This window comes from Agelaius tricolor, unplaced genomic scaffold (assembly GCF_023055355.1).
Source record: "Agelaius tricolor isolate 1412-34295 unplaced genomic scaffold, bAgeTri1.0.p SCAF_15, whole genome shotgun sequence".
NCBI lineage: Eukaryota > Metazoa > Chordata > Aves > Passeriformes > Icteridae > Agelaius > Agelaius tricolor.
This window is the reverse complement of record NW_027269275.1, coordinates 21842582-21855014: the sequence shown is the minus strand read 5'-3', so window position 1 is coordinate 21855014 and position 12433 is coordinate 21842582. Positions and strand designations below refer to the sequence as shown.

At 42.3% G+C, this 12433-nt stretch overlaps 2 protein-coding genes across 5 annotated transcripts; one reads left to right on the top strand and one right to left on the bottom strand.

Annotated features, from left to right (window-relative positions):
• Positions 1-58: 58 nt before the first annotated feature.
• KARS1 (lysyl-tRNA synthetase 1) lies at positions 59-8731 on the bottom strand. Of its 3 annotated transcripts, none has more exons than XM_071440952.1 (14): positions 8577-8731; positions 7743-7887; positions 7371-7536; positions 6876-6969; positions 6428-6614; positions 6058-6183; positions 5167-5286; positions 4799-4961; positions 4531-4704; positions 3695-3780; positions 2815-2900; positions 2371-2497; positions 539-682; positions 59-245 (listed from the first exon to the last, which is right to left on the bottom strand). In XM_071440952.1, exons 1-14 carry the CDS (start codon positions 8729-8731, stop codon positions 168-170), a joined length of 1851 nt encoding a protein of 616 aa, XP_071297053.1. In that variant the 3' UTR covers positions 59-167. The 3 variants fall into 3 exon arrangements, with proteins under 3 accessions (XP_071297053.1, XP_071297054.1, XP_071297055.1); XM_071440953.1 differs by lacking the exon at positions 8577-8731 and adding an exon at positions 8379-8550; XM_071440954.1 differs by lacking the exons at positions 59-245; positions 539-682; positions 2371-2497; positions 2815-2900 and adding an exon at positions 2947-3030.
• On the top strand, positions 8730-10863 carry TERF2IP (TERF2 interacting protein). 2 transcript variants are annotated; one of them, XM_071440961.1, is made up of 3 exons: positions 8730-9195; positions 9304-9380; positions 9955-10863. In XM_071440961.1, the coding sequence occupies exons 1-3, from the start codon at positions 8730-8732 to the stop codon at positions 10393-10395; spliced, it is 984 nt and encodes a 327-aa protein (XP_071297062.1). In that variant the 3' UTR covers positions 10396-10863. The 2 variants fall into 2 exon arrangements, with proteins under 2 accessions (XP_071297062.1, XP_071297061.1); XM_071440960.1 differs by having other exon boundaries at positions 8730-9380.
• The last annotated feature ends 1570 nt before the right edge of the window (positions 10864-12433 follow it).

Here is a 12433-nt window from a genome sequence, read left to right as displayed (position 1 = left end):
CGTGGCAGCCGCCGCTCCCGGCGGCTATCGCGCAAGCGCAAAAAGACTCAGAGACGGGTGCAGAGAAAGCTGCCTTTATTGAAGGTATGCGCCTCGCCGAAGCTCAATCGGAGGTGCCCTCGCCGCGCTCGGGCCTCACGCGGAGGTGCCCGCGGCGGTCTGGAGGCTCACACAGAGGTGCCCTCGCCGGGCTGCGCTTCCTTCTTGCTGTCCTCCGGTTTCATGGCGGGGAAGAGCAGCACCTCCTGCGAACAGCGACAGAGTCAGCGGCCGCACCGACCGGCATCACCACATCCCGTTCGCAGGTCTCGCGAGAGCTGCCCTAGCGCGGACTCCGCTGCTCAGCCGCGGGCCTCAGATAGCTGAGCAAATGCCCCAAGGGGCTTTGCCCAGGTGGGATTCCACGGCTTCAAACATCTCACACAGCTCCATTGTCAGGCATTGGATCCGTCGAAGAGATGACCAGCTTTGCCGAATCCCATTCCCTTTTCCCTGACAAAGCCAGCAGTAGGAAGGCACTACCACTGCTTATGCTTACCTTGATGTTATTGGAATCTGTAAGGAACATGGTCAAGCGATCAATTCCCATGCCCCAGCCAGCTGTAGGAGGAAGACCGTACTCCAGTGCAGTGCAGAAGTTTTCATCAATAAACATAGCTTCATCATCACCTGCAGCTTTTGCCTAAATGAGGAAATTAATAGTAAAATGTGAGTTGTACAGAGTTAGACACTCCTGCTAACCCCTACCAAAGAGGAGGAACACTGCTATTTGTAGCAGCCATGTAACTGATGAAACCAAAGCGCAATAGAGCTGCGAATGAGTAACAGACGACGAAATCTCAGCACAGAGAACTGTGGAGGTCCTTTGTATAGGTGCTCCCAAATTAGTTCTAGACTCCATTCCTTTCTGACATATAAGTTTCCTATCTTGGCAAAGGCCCAGGCTCTTTACATCAGTAAAAGCCGTCTTTCAGAGCCATATGGCAGCAGATGAGAGCAGAATGAATTGCTTTCAAAGGCTTATGAGGTTCTTTATTGGTGGCAACTCTCCTTTCAATGTTTGCAGAAACCACAAAGCAGCATAATTGGTGGAATCATCAGTAGCTGCTCCACAAATAGGGCCTGTTTTTTTTCCTCTAAAGTAGAAGACTAAAAAACCCTACACTGAGATGTTAACTAATATACCTGACCCTGACAGCCTCCAAGTGACAAAAGTCATAGTAATAAAAACACAGATTAGCCAACCATTTCAAATTGAGAAAAAAAGCCAAAAATAAGTGTCAAAACAGCAAACATTTTTGCTCACAGGTTTGAGGAAGACTTTGCAAAAAGACTGTTACAGCAGATTTTTTTCCTTGAAATCCTGAAAATCCTACAGCAAACTGTCATCCTTCATCTCAGTCTCCACCTTTACATTAAATTTTGAGGCTAATTTTCATTCAATACATATAATCATATGTCTGCAAAGTCTAGCTATAATCATGAGGGAACTGCAGCAAGCATAAATATAATAGATCAAAAATTAAAGGTACTTGTAATATTATTCATTCTGACTGAACATTTTGAAATTTACTATCAAGTTCATTAGTTAACATAAATCTATTTTCCTGGCTTTGACAACTCTTTAAACCTCTCAGGCACTGTGAAGCCATTAGAAAGAATATGAAGATCAGGAACTCTGTTTCTGCAGACCACATCATTTGAACTCAGTCATGTGTGGCCAAGCATGCATTCATGGATGTGTATACCAAATTAATAACAAAATGAATTTCAGTCACTCCTTTTGGAGGCTCACAGAGAGAAATCCACTATTATAAATCTGCAAGCCTAGTAGTTCCCAATGTGCACCTCTATCCTGTGAATCAACCTAATATATTAGTACTCTGCTCAGGAAATTAAGATATTTCTTAGACAGCATTTAAAGTCTTACAGGACATGAAAATTTATTTAAGAACCTAGAAGTATGATGTTGTATGACTACATAAATACTTAACTAGGGGAAAAAAAACCCTTTCAACCTGGGAAAGACAAAGAGAACTTTTTGCACATTTGTGTTTTTCCAGATTAGTACTTTAGGTGGAATAAAAGGGAAGAAATTCCAAAACAAAGTTGCACTAAAAAAACCCTCATCAACAGCAGTATTTCACCTTGTTTACCTTAAAGAGCAAGATTCCTATAAAAGGAATGGCATTTTAATGCCAGACTTTTACTTGAGTGACAAACACTCACTCAAAGTAGTAACAACTCTTACACTCAAACTAGTAACAACTCTTTTCAGCAGTAGGTACGAATGACAGATTTGGGACAGACATAGGAAATACTCTTTGCTTACATGCCTGTATTACATTCACTATCAGCAAGACACCATACCTTGGCCTGATCCTCAAAAAGCTGACGCTGTCGGAAAGGATCATTAAGTTCTGTGTATGCATTGCACACTTCCTTCTTCATTACAAAGAGCTCAAAGCGTTCTGTTAGTCCCGGAAGAGAGCGATGCCTATGTGAAGTAGACAAAACAGACATACCTTAAAATAATCTTACTTACAGAAGCAAACAGCACATACATTACTTAGGGGCATTGCTCACACTTAACACTAACAGCTGTCAAAATTTCAAAGTACTAAGCATTGACACACCTCTTCCCTGGATGATAGGTTTTACAGCTCAGGAACCAATATCTATCTTGGTTTGTGTTAGAATTCCTAAACTACTACGCACCACCAAAATCTGTTTTCACATATGCAACTTGTTTTTTTTTTTAATTAATTAAGTAGAAGATTTGAGCTACACACTGACCATGTGTCATACTCTTACCATTTGGCAAGTGGACTCATGACCTGTGGGTGATCACAGATGAATGTAGGGTTGATACAAGTGACTTCCAGGAATTCACCAACTAACTGGGAAAACAAAAACAAAACAATGTAGGGTTGATACAAGTGACTTCCAGGAATTCACCAACTAACTGAGAAAACAAAAACAAAACAATGTAGGGTTGATACAAGTGACTTCCAGGAATTCACCAACTAACTGGGAAAACAAAAGTGAAACAATTATGCAGTGTACAATTATGTACGTTCCTAGCACTGCCTTCACCAAGCACCCTAATTTCCTCTCTTTTGCTACTGAAGAAGGTATCAAAAATCTGAAACGTTTCCAAAGTATTTCTGGTTATGGTAATGTCTTCATCAACAGAGAGTGCATCCTAGTCAGGAAAGGTAAGGAAAAACGACACAGCAAAAACTGCATAATAATTCAATTTGCACATTACAGCAAAGGCCAATAGGAAAAGCATCAAAAGAACAGCTATCAGACAATATTTGGGTACAAAGAAATACAGCTGATAGAACGATATTGTACTCCTACCCTTTTGGTCAGCTACATACAGATGCACACATCTCATAGATAAAACTGACCTACAATAAAGCAAATCTGTTTTAAACACAAGCAACCAGTTATCCAACTAAAATCCCCTAATGCTCAAGTTAAGCAGACATAAGTAAACTACACTTTGGTGTAGACGACATGAAAGAGGATTTTGACACTGCAAGTTTTCTCACTGTAATATAACAACAGCTGAAGTGCACTGCAGCATGCTTTTCCTGGTGCAGCTCAACCTTTTCTTCTGAGACTTCTGTTGACACAGAGAGATCCTCAAAGACATTAGGATTATAAAAATAGCACTCTTACTTACTTTGTCAAGAAGCCTGGCTGTTGTCCTGGGAGGTGGACACTCAACATTTCTCTCCACACAAAGGTTATCAAAGAACCTGCGAGTTTCTGAATTTGCAGACGAAAATTAGAACAGCCATCCCAACAACCATTTTTTGTTCTTACTAAATCCTTCAACATTTCTTGGAGTCACTTGTAAAATCCCAATGGTAGACATCATGGAAAACATGAGCTTAAATGTTAATCTACAGAAATGGTGTTTGGTTTTAATTGTTTACAGTAAAATAGTAGTTATTTTATACTTCAGAAATTTGACAACAGTTAAGCACACACCACATAACTGCTGGACATTATTATTTGGGGGCTGGGGGGGGGAGAGAGAAGGGAACTGGGGGGGGAAAAACAATCACTATAAATTATATGAACTTGTTTCCTTATGTCTCTCGATTCCAGGAATAAAATAGCACATAATTACATTTTTAAGAAGGTCCCAAATAATCATACACCCAAGCTACAATTACAGGCATGGAAACTCAACTGCACATGAGATAAGAAATAAGAAGCAAAAAGCTGGATCTCTTCAACAAATCAAGAACTCCATACATCAAGCTTCTTGAGTATATCCTTTCACATATATTCAACAAGGAAGAGCCAAAAGAGTCAGATCCTGCCAAAGATGGCAAGGAATGAATGCTTCCTTCTGGACTCACGTAAACCAACAAAACCAGAGGAAAGACATCCCATGTGTTAGTACTACTGCAAAAAAAGCAGCTAACAGTCTGCAGCCTGAGAACTGGCAACCTTTTGCCTGCTTTCTGTTAACGAAGAACTACAGGACATTCATACTCAGCATCTAACCTTCAGTTTCAAAACACTCAGTTGATGGAAACTTCACTCCCAGGACCTTTTCCAGATCATACACCATGCTAATTCGCCGGAAGGGAGGAGTAAAATCTATCTCATACGCCTGTCCATCTTGACCATCTGGGTGGTAAGTGATCTTGTAAGTCCCAGTAATATGTTTCACCATCCCTACAAAATGAATGTGAGGTTTAGAAAAGGAGTATGCTACATAACATCTGATTCTTCCAGAGATTCTTACTCTTTTTTAAATTGCATACATCACCTGAAAGCAACTTCTCTGTAATTTCCATTAAGTCATGGTAGTCCGCGTAAGCCATATAAAATTCACAAGTTGTGAACTCAGGGTTGTGAGTCAAATCAATTCCTTCATTCCGGAACTGACGCCCAATTTCATATACTCTGTCCAGACCACCAACCACCAACATCTAGACAAAATGAAAATCTAGTATATACACTTTCTCAAAAGAACCTAAGAGAACCCAAACACATGCAACTGCAACACAACCTTACAAAACTCATTCATGAGACAAATCCACCTTTCTTCAAAAATAATCTCCATTTTAGCTACATTTGCTTTTTTTAATACAGTTTGAAAAATATAGGTTTAACCATGAGAGGCTTGCATTTTACCTTATGGTAAAGTTCTGGAGCAATTCTCATATATAAATTCATATCCAGTTCATTGTGGTATGTGATAAATGGCTTTGCCACAGCTCCGCCTGGAATTACATTCATCATAGGAGTTTCTACCTGTAACAACAAAAAAAATTCCCCTGTTTTCATGAAATCTGTTTCCAAACCAGAAATGCATAGATCAAACAAACAAAAAAACCCAAACCAGCTAGTTTTAATGAAAAATCTATATTTCACTTACAGTTCAGCATTTCAGTGTATGAAAACAATTCTAAACTAAAGTCCACTGGACAAAACTGCACTTTTTTCATCCAGTCAGTAATAACAAATTCATCTGTTGCTCTGAAGAGTCACTCATATTTACTACAAATGTGAACCTGCTGGCTTCATGTTATCAAAGCCAGGAACATCGCTGTAGCATTATCATAAAATCCTCTCTCTACACTACAGAAAATTGAACTCAAGAAGGCCAAGTGCAATTTCCTGCACCTAGGTCAACACAATCCAATTCTGCCTACAGGACATAGAACTGGCTTCAGCTCTATGTCCTGTAGGCAGGACAACATTTCAAAGATGCAAAACAACATTTCAAAGACGTTGTTTTCACCCTAATTTACTGAAATATGGAAAGGACAGTAGTAGTTTGGAGTATTACCTTCAAAAAAGGTTCCCAAGCCATAACCTCACCAACTGATAAATAATCTTAACTTTACAAAGAGAGGAAAGGAATTGTTCCCATTACATTAAGCTGATAAAATACACCATGCTGAGGCAATTATTGTCAGTTCTGTAAGTGCTTTGTATATGAGTCTGAATATAAAACATCCTTGAAGCTAAAAAACTGTAAACACATTCAGTATGCAGAGAGAAAAAACACTGATGCCTTACCTCAAGAAAGCCCAACTCATCTAGAAAGCTACGAAGGTAAGTGATGATCTTTGCACGGGTTATAAATTTCTGCCTCACATAATCATTAAGAATTAAATCCAAGTATCTCTGACGATATCTGGTTTCCTGAAAAGAACACATATCTTTAGAACAAGCTGCATGCCAAAGGAAAAAAATACCAAAACAAAACTAATATTCCTTTGTTGACTGATAATATCAGCAGGTCACAAACATCATCCATTCAGATCTATCTGTGGCATTCTTGCCCATGGCAGGGATGTTAAATTAAATGATCCCAAAGGTCCCTTCCAACCCAAACCATTCCATGATCTGTCAAATTGCTTCCAAGACTGACAGGTATGACAAATACCTTATCTTTGAGGCCAAAATGAAGATGAGGCAACATATGCAGGCATGGAGACAAGAGAGTGATTTCATAAGGAATAATACTCAGTTCCCCTTTCCTTGTTTTCCCAGGATTCCCCTCTACACCAATAATGTCCCCACGACGCAGCTTGCTGTTAACACGGAAATATTCTTCCTCGGATTTGTAGAGGCTGCAATTGCAAAACAAATGTAAGCACGTTTATTTAAAATTCAATACTCAAAACTGTCCCCAGGTGTCTCACAAGACAAAATCCATTTAAAAATATATACATATATAAGTTATTTTACCCGGAAGTCAACCACAACATCTAAAGCAAAACATTACTCGGCTGCCTAAGCCAAACCACAGATGAAATAGAATATTTTATCTCAAAATACATATATCTAGACCCCAAAATGCTAAACTGAATGCTGGGAATACCTCTACTTACCTGGAATTTGCCATGACCTGCAGCTTGACTCCTTCACCACGAAGATCATAGAAAATCAGTTTCCCTCCAGAAGCACGCTTTGCATGGATTCGACCTAAATATCAAAAGTATGCTAGACATCAGGAAGAGAGTCCCTACCAGAAAGGGTGCAGGAGCAAAAGCCACAGTACTACCACTTAGAATCAGCAGCTCTGAACTATTTAACTGATTTGTGATTTAAGTGAAAGAGAAGCAGTTAAGTCTCAAAATCAAATCCAGTGGAAATAAGACTGTAAAAACTTTGGATCCCAGAACCCATGTTACATACAACCTGATCTTATAGTTGCAAGGGATGTTGTATAGATCCACTCAGTCTTAAGGGTATGTCCTGAATAGTTTAACACTGCTACAAGGCTTCACGACTGAGTAAGAGATCAGCAAAATTCAAAAAAGACCAACCCATCAATAAAAGCAGCTAAAACTTTATATTTTTCTGTATCCCAGGTAAATTTTTACCTGCCACTCTCACGGTAATGTTTGTCAGGTGATCTCCTGGCTGCAGGTGACTGTACTTGTCTATAAAATCTGAGAGAGATATGTCAACATGGAACTTGTGGGGATAGGGATCTTCACTGGAGCCCTTAAGCTGTTGGACTGCATGGCTACGGATCTTGTAGTATTGCTGTCACCAGACACAAACAAAATCAAATTATTTTATTAGAATCTGAAAATATGTTACAGGCTGTGAATTTAAATGTAGCTGCCCTAATGTAGAAACATACATCTCTCCCCTTTTAACCTTTTAATTACCCGTGAATAAAAAAATCAAATGCAAGTCAATAAGACCGATTCACAGAACATCTAATAAGCGTGGGACCAGATGCTCACATTTGGATCCAAGCTCTCCTCATCAGTACCAACATTATCCTCAGAAGTCAAGGAAGGCTTATTTGAATGCTTTTCACTTTGCTCTTTCTGCTTTGCTTCTTTTTCAGCTATTTTTCTCTCAGCCTTTAAACGTCTCTTCAGCTCACTACAAAAGAGAAGGAAACCGGATGCAGCAAGTACTCTAATACTTCTACAGGAAAATGATTGGCAGGATTCTGCCAAAACCTAACTGTACAAATAAACCCACCACTTCTCTTACTTTTTCCAATAGTCAAAATAATTCTTTAACACGTTAAAATATTTTCTACTTTGAACTCCTTCAGTTAATCCCCTACGATACAAACACTCACAGAAAGTGAAAGCGAAATTAAACATAGTTTAGACAGACCTTGACGACGCGTGCCTACGTGCTCAAGGACTTGAAGCACTCCATTTTGTCCATAAGAGCCTATCAGCCCCAGGCAGCGTGTAAGTGAGAGAAGGCAAACTCCCCCCTAAGTAACGTAGGGCTCCCGAAGCCACCTTCGCGGTCTAGCCTACTCCCCCACGGCCCTCAGGCTCCCGTCGCGCTCCTGACCCCACCTTCCACGACTCCATAAGGAAAGAAGCGGGCCAAGCCAGACGCAAAGCACCGACCTGCTTTGGTCATGAAGCGCCTGCTGCCTTCGGAGCGCGGGCGCGGCCCTCCAGACCCAGCTGCGGAGCCGCACAGCGCCGGAGCTCAGCATAGCGCTCCAACGGGCGCCTTGACGGAGACAACGCGCCGGATCAGCTGGACACACTTCACTTTCACCTCCCCGGCCCGGCCCCACCTGATCACCCGCCCACCCTCACTTTTTGCTGAGGTGCGACTCAGTCTCCTCCACGCCGCACTCGCGCGCCGCCGCCGCCGCCGCCATCATCGCCCCGCAGCTGCCGCCGCCTCCGCCCTTCCGCCCTTGCACGCCTGCGCAGGCGGTGACGGCGGCGGGCGGAGCTGGGGAGGCCATGGCGGGCGGCCAGGCCGGAGCAGCGCGATCCCGATCGCTGTTCTTGTGGGATGACGGGCATCCTATGCGGTTCTACCTGCGGCCCGGCCTGGCCAAGCTGCGCCTGGCGCCCCTAGTGCTGGCAGGCGGCGGGCGCCTGTGTCGGGTGCAGGAGCCAGGGGCCGTGCTCCTGGCGCAGCCCGGCGAGGTGGCTCCCGACGGGGCCGTCTCAACCGAGTACGTGGCGGAGTGCGTGAAGCGCAACCAGCGGCTGCCGCTGGAGCCCTTCCTACTGACAGCCCGCGGCCGCCTGGCCTTCACGGAGGCGGAGGATGCGGCGCTGCTCCAGGCGGTGCGCGGCCAGGGCATGGTGCGGGTGAGCGGCCGTGCGCTGTGGATAGAGCTGGAGCGGAGCGGCCTGACGCGGCACAGCTGGCAGGCCATGCGTGACCGCTACCTGCGGCACCTGCTGCCGCGGCTCTGGGGTGAGCGGGGGCCACAGCGGCGGGGCAGGGTTGCGAGGGGGCGTGGTGGCGGCGGCGACCGGCGTGGGTCGCTGTGGCCTGGCAGACGATCCGCGCCTGTTTCCGCAGAGCCCCCGCAGACGGAGGATCCCACGCAGATCAGGGGTCTGTTCGCGGCAGCTAATCGGGAGTTCGAAAGCACGGAGGTGAGCGACCGGGGCCAGCCTGGGGAGCAGCAGCCTCCACTGCGCGCAGTGCTCGGGGCAGGCCTTCCCCGGTGTCACAGATGGCACAACAGAAACTCATGATTAACACATGAAATGAGTTTGCGCCGCGATATCCCTTCTGCTCTGGCTGAACTGTGAGCTGTTATCTATGTGGTTTGCGATAAATGGCGCCTGGCTGGTGCATTTTTTCTTCCCTGTGCAAGTTAGCATGAGGAAGTTTATGTGATGGGGGTTGTCACATTAAAAACTGTACTAGCAAATGAAAGTCATCGTTTCACCTCAGGCAAAAAACGTTCCTGCCGTTGCATCAACACTTACTTTTGCCTTTTATGCTTAGTTTGTTCAAATTCTCTCTTCTGGTTTATGGATTTCTGTGATCATGTGCAGCCTCATTAACACATATGGCTTCAGTCACTAACTTTTACTATGCTTACTAATTTCTGAGGTTTTAATACACTGTAGAGTCAGAGTAAAAGGTTGGTTGATTGCAGTGGTAAAAGATTTGCCAGAAAATACCATCTCTAATTGGTGATTCCACTTCTCTTACTGTTAGTCAGAAAGTGACTCTTCAGATGTTGCAGAACTTTCCACACAAGATGGAGTGAGAAGGTCCCCAGGAGAAACAGCATCTGAGCTGAAAACTGGGCCAGAGGACTCTGCTTTCCCTGACATTCAGTTACAAAGGCAAGAAAGACCACAAAGCACTTGTTCTTCTTCCAATGTGGTGGGACAGGTAATAAAAACTATGGAGCACTTCATGGAGAAGTTTGCTGTGGACCTGCACACTGTTACACAGGCCTTTCTGAAAAACAGTGGTGACGTGGAAGCTACTTCATACTTTCTGCAGACAGGGCAGCGCTTGGATGGGTACCCTGTATGGAGCAGAGAGGACGATTTAGAATTGCAAAAGGATGATGAACAGGTCAGAAATAAATTGATAGCCAAATTTGGAGCTGAAAATGTAGCAAAGCGGATAGTGTTTAGAGAGAGTTAACAAGAGGACCTTTCTGATCCAGAACAGTTGCATAAGTGTAATAGTCATTTCAGAAACACAGTGGAATATTTGATCGAGTTCTGAAGTTTCAGAAATGCTTTAAATTTTTTTGTATTAAAAGGCCTGTTTTGCATCTCTGCAGATCTAAGATGCAGCTGCTTTAATCAAAGGAATGCTTGTACCAAGCCGTATATTCTACTTGGGAAAAATACACCAGCTTTCAGGGCTATGTGTAATAGTTGAGATAGGAAATTAAAGTTAAGAGGGAAGTATCAGAGGTTATGTATCTATCACCTAAGCTGCATTTGAGAGAGAACACTATTACTAGGATAAAGTCGTAATCTGAAAAACTCAGTACTTTTAGCCTGAAATTGTGCTCTGGTTACTTATTTTAATATTATTTGAAGTGAGTCTTAAAAATCTGGAATTCACTCTTTTGGTGAAATAAAATGGGCTGGCAAAGGCGAAGTTTGGTTTGTCCCTTTTTTAACCTCTCTAAAGAGTTAACATTTTAGGTTTTTAGCATATTGCACTGTGGCACTCGGAAAATTAAAGTGGATTGTGAAATGGCTGATGTTAAGCCAAATTAAAATTATAATTAATAATTATATTGAACATAAAAAACAATATAATGAGACTGCTGTTTCAGGAAACCACTGCAACACCTACTGATTACTCAAGGAGTTAACCAATGTTACCAAATAAATGCTAAAACAGCACTACACAGTGTTTCACTGGATTGAAAAAGTGAGAATTATTTGGCATAATCGTGCTATTCAGACTTTGAATAGTTATTTGAGATTCGTGTGGAAGCCAGACAAGCACTTAATGAGGGAATGCAAGACAACATAGCTAATATAGTAATTTTCTTTTTTTTTTACATTAGATACATTACCAGCTTGGTTTGAAATTCAAGTTTTGCTGATGACCAGGTTCATGAACAGGAGACCCGTCACCTCTTGTAGCTGAAAACTGCCATTCTAGCTTGGACTGCTTACACACGTCAGCAGCACCATAGTGTTGCAATGGTCTTGTTAAACAAAACTGCTCTAGAATTCAATGTGAGAGGTAGAATGAATTAAATAGCTGCAATATAAAATGGTCAGATTTATTCTATCTTTTTATAATTCTAAGTAGCACTTATTTTAAGAGTGAGTTTGTCTTGTTGGAGCAATTAATCTTAGGTGCAGTGCAAACTTCTGAGTTCACATACAGTGTTTTTGCATTTGGAGAGCCTTATGGACATATTGTCTAACACTGAGAATCTTTCCATGTGTGTTTGTGCACTCAGTAGGCGTAGGAACTAAGACACAAAGACCACAGTTTACTCAAGGCTGCCCTCTTGCTTCTGTTACGAACTCCTGAAAGGCACTGCTTGTTCAGAGATGCTCTTTCTTGTGCATGCACGTAGGTCTAGGTCTCTTTTACCAGGTTAAAACCTGGAGGACCCAGAGATGACACCATATTGTATGGTTCTACTTCTGGTTCTCTTTTCCCATGATAAAAATCCTTGTTTTCTGTGCTTTGTCTTACCTACAACACAGTTATGCTCCTTTCAACATGCTGGAACAGTTTGGTTTTCCGTATTCCTATCAGGTTCCTCTACTATCACAGAAGGTCAGGAAAGTTCTTTTTGTGGCTCAAAGAAGTTTCTTTCTATTATTGCCTGGAGCAGCAATATTTGTATACCTGGAAACGTGAGCAAAGTGGCAAAGTGCATACAAGAACTTTGAGTTAAAGAGAATTCTACAGCCAGAAATTCTGGGTCTACAAACTATTAGCTGGAATTGGGTATTACCTATTTGCTTCCTTTTAGAGTTAGCCAGCATTCATCAAAATAAATTAATTTCTATGCTTTCATAACTAGAGTTACCAATAAAAAACTGATTGTATGCACTAGTTTGAAGAGCAACAGACAGAGTCAGCTTTTAAATGTCCTTTTGACTGGAGACTTCGCCATCTTACATTTCATTGGTTTAAAAACAGAGTTTACTCTTTTAAACTTATACAATGTAAACTTAATGTTTGTTTTTAAACA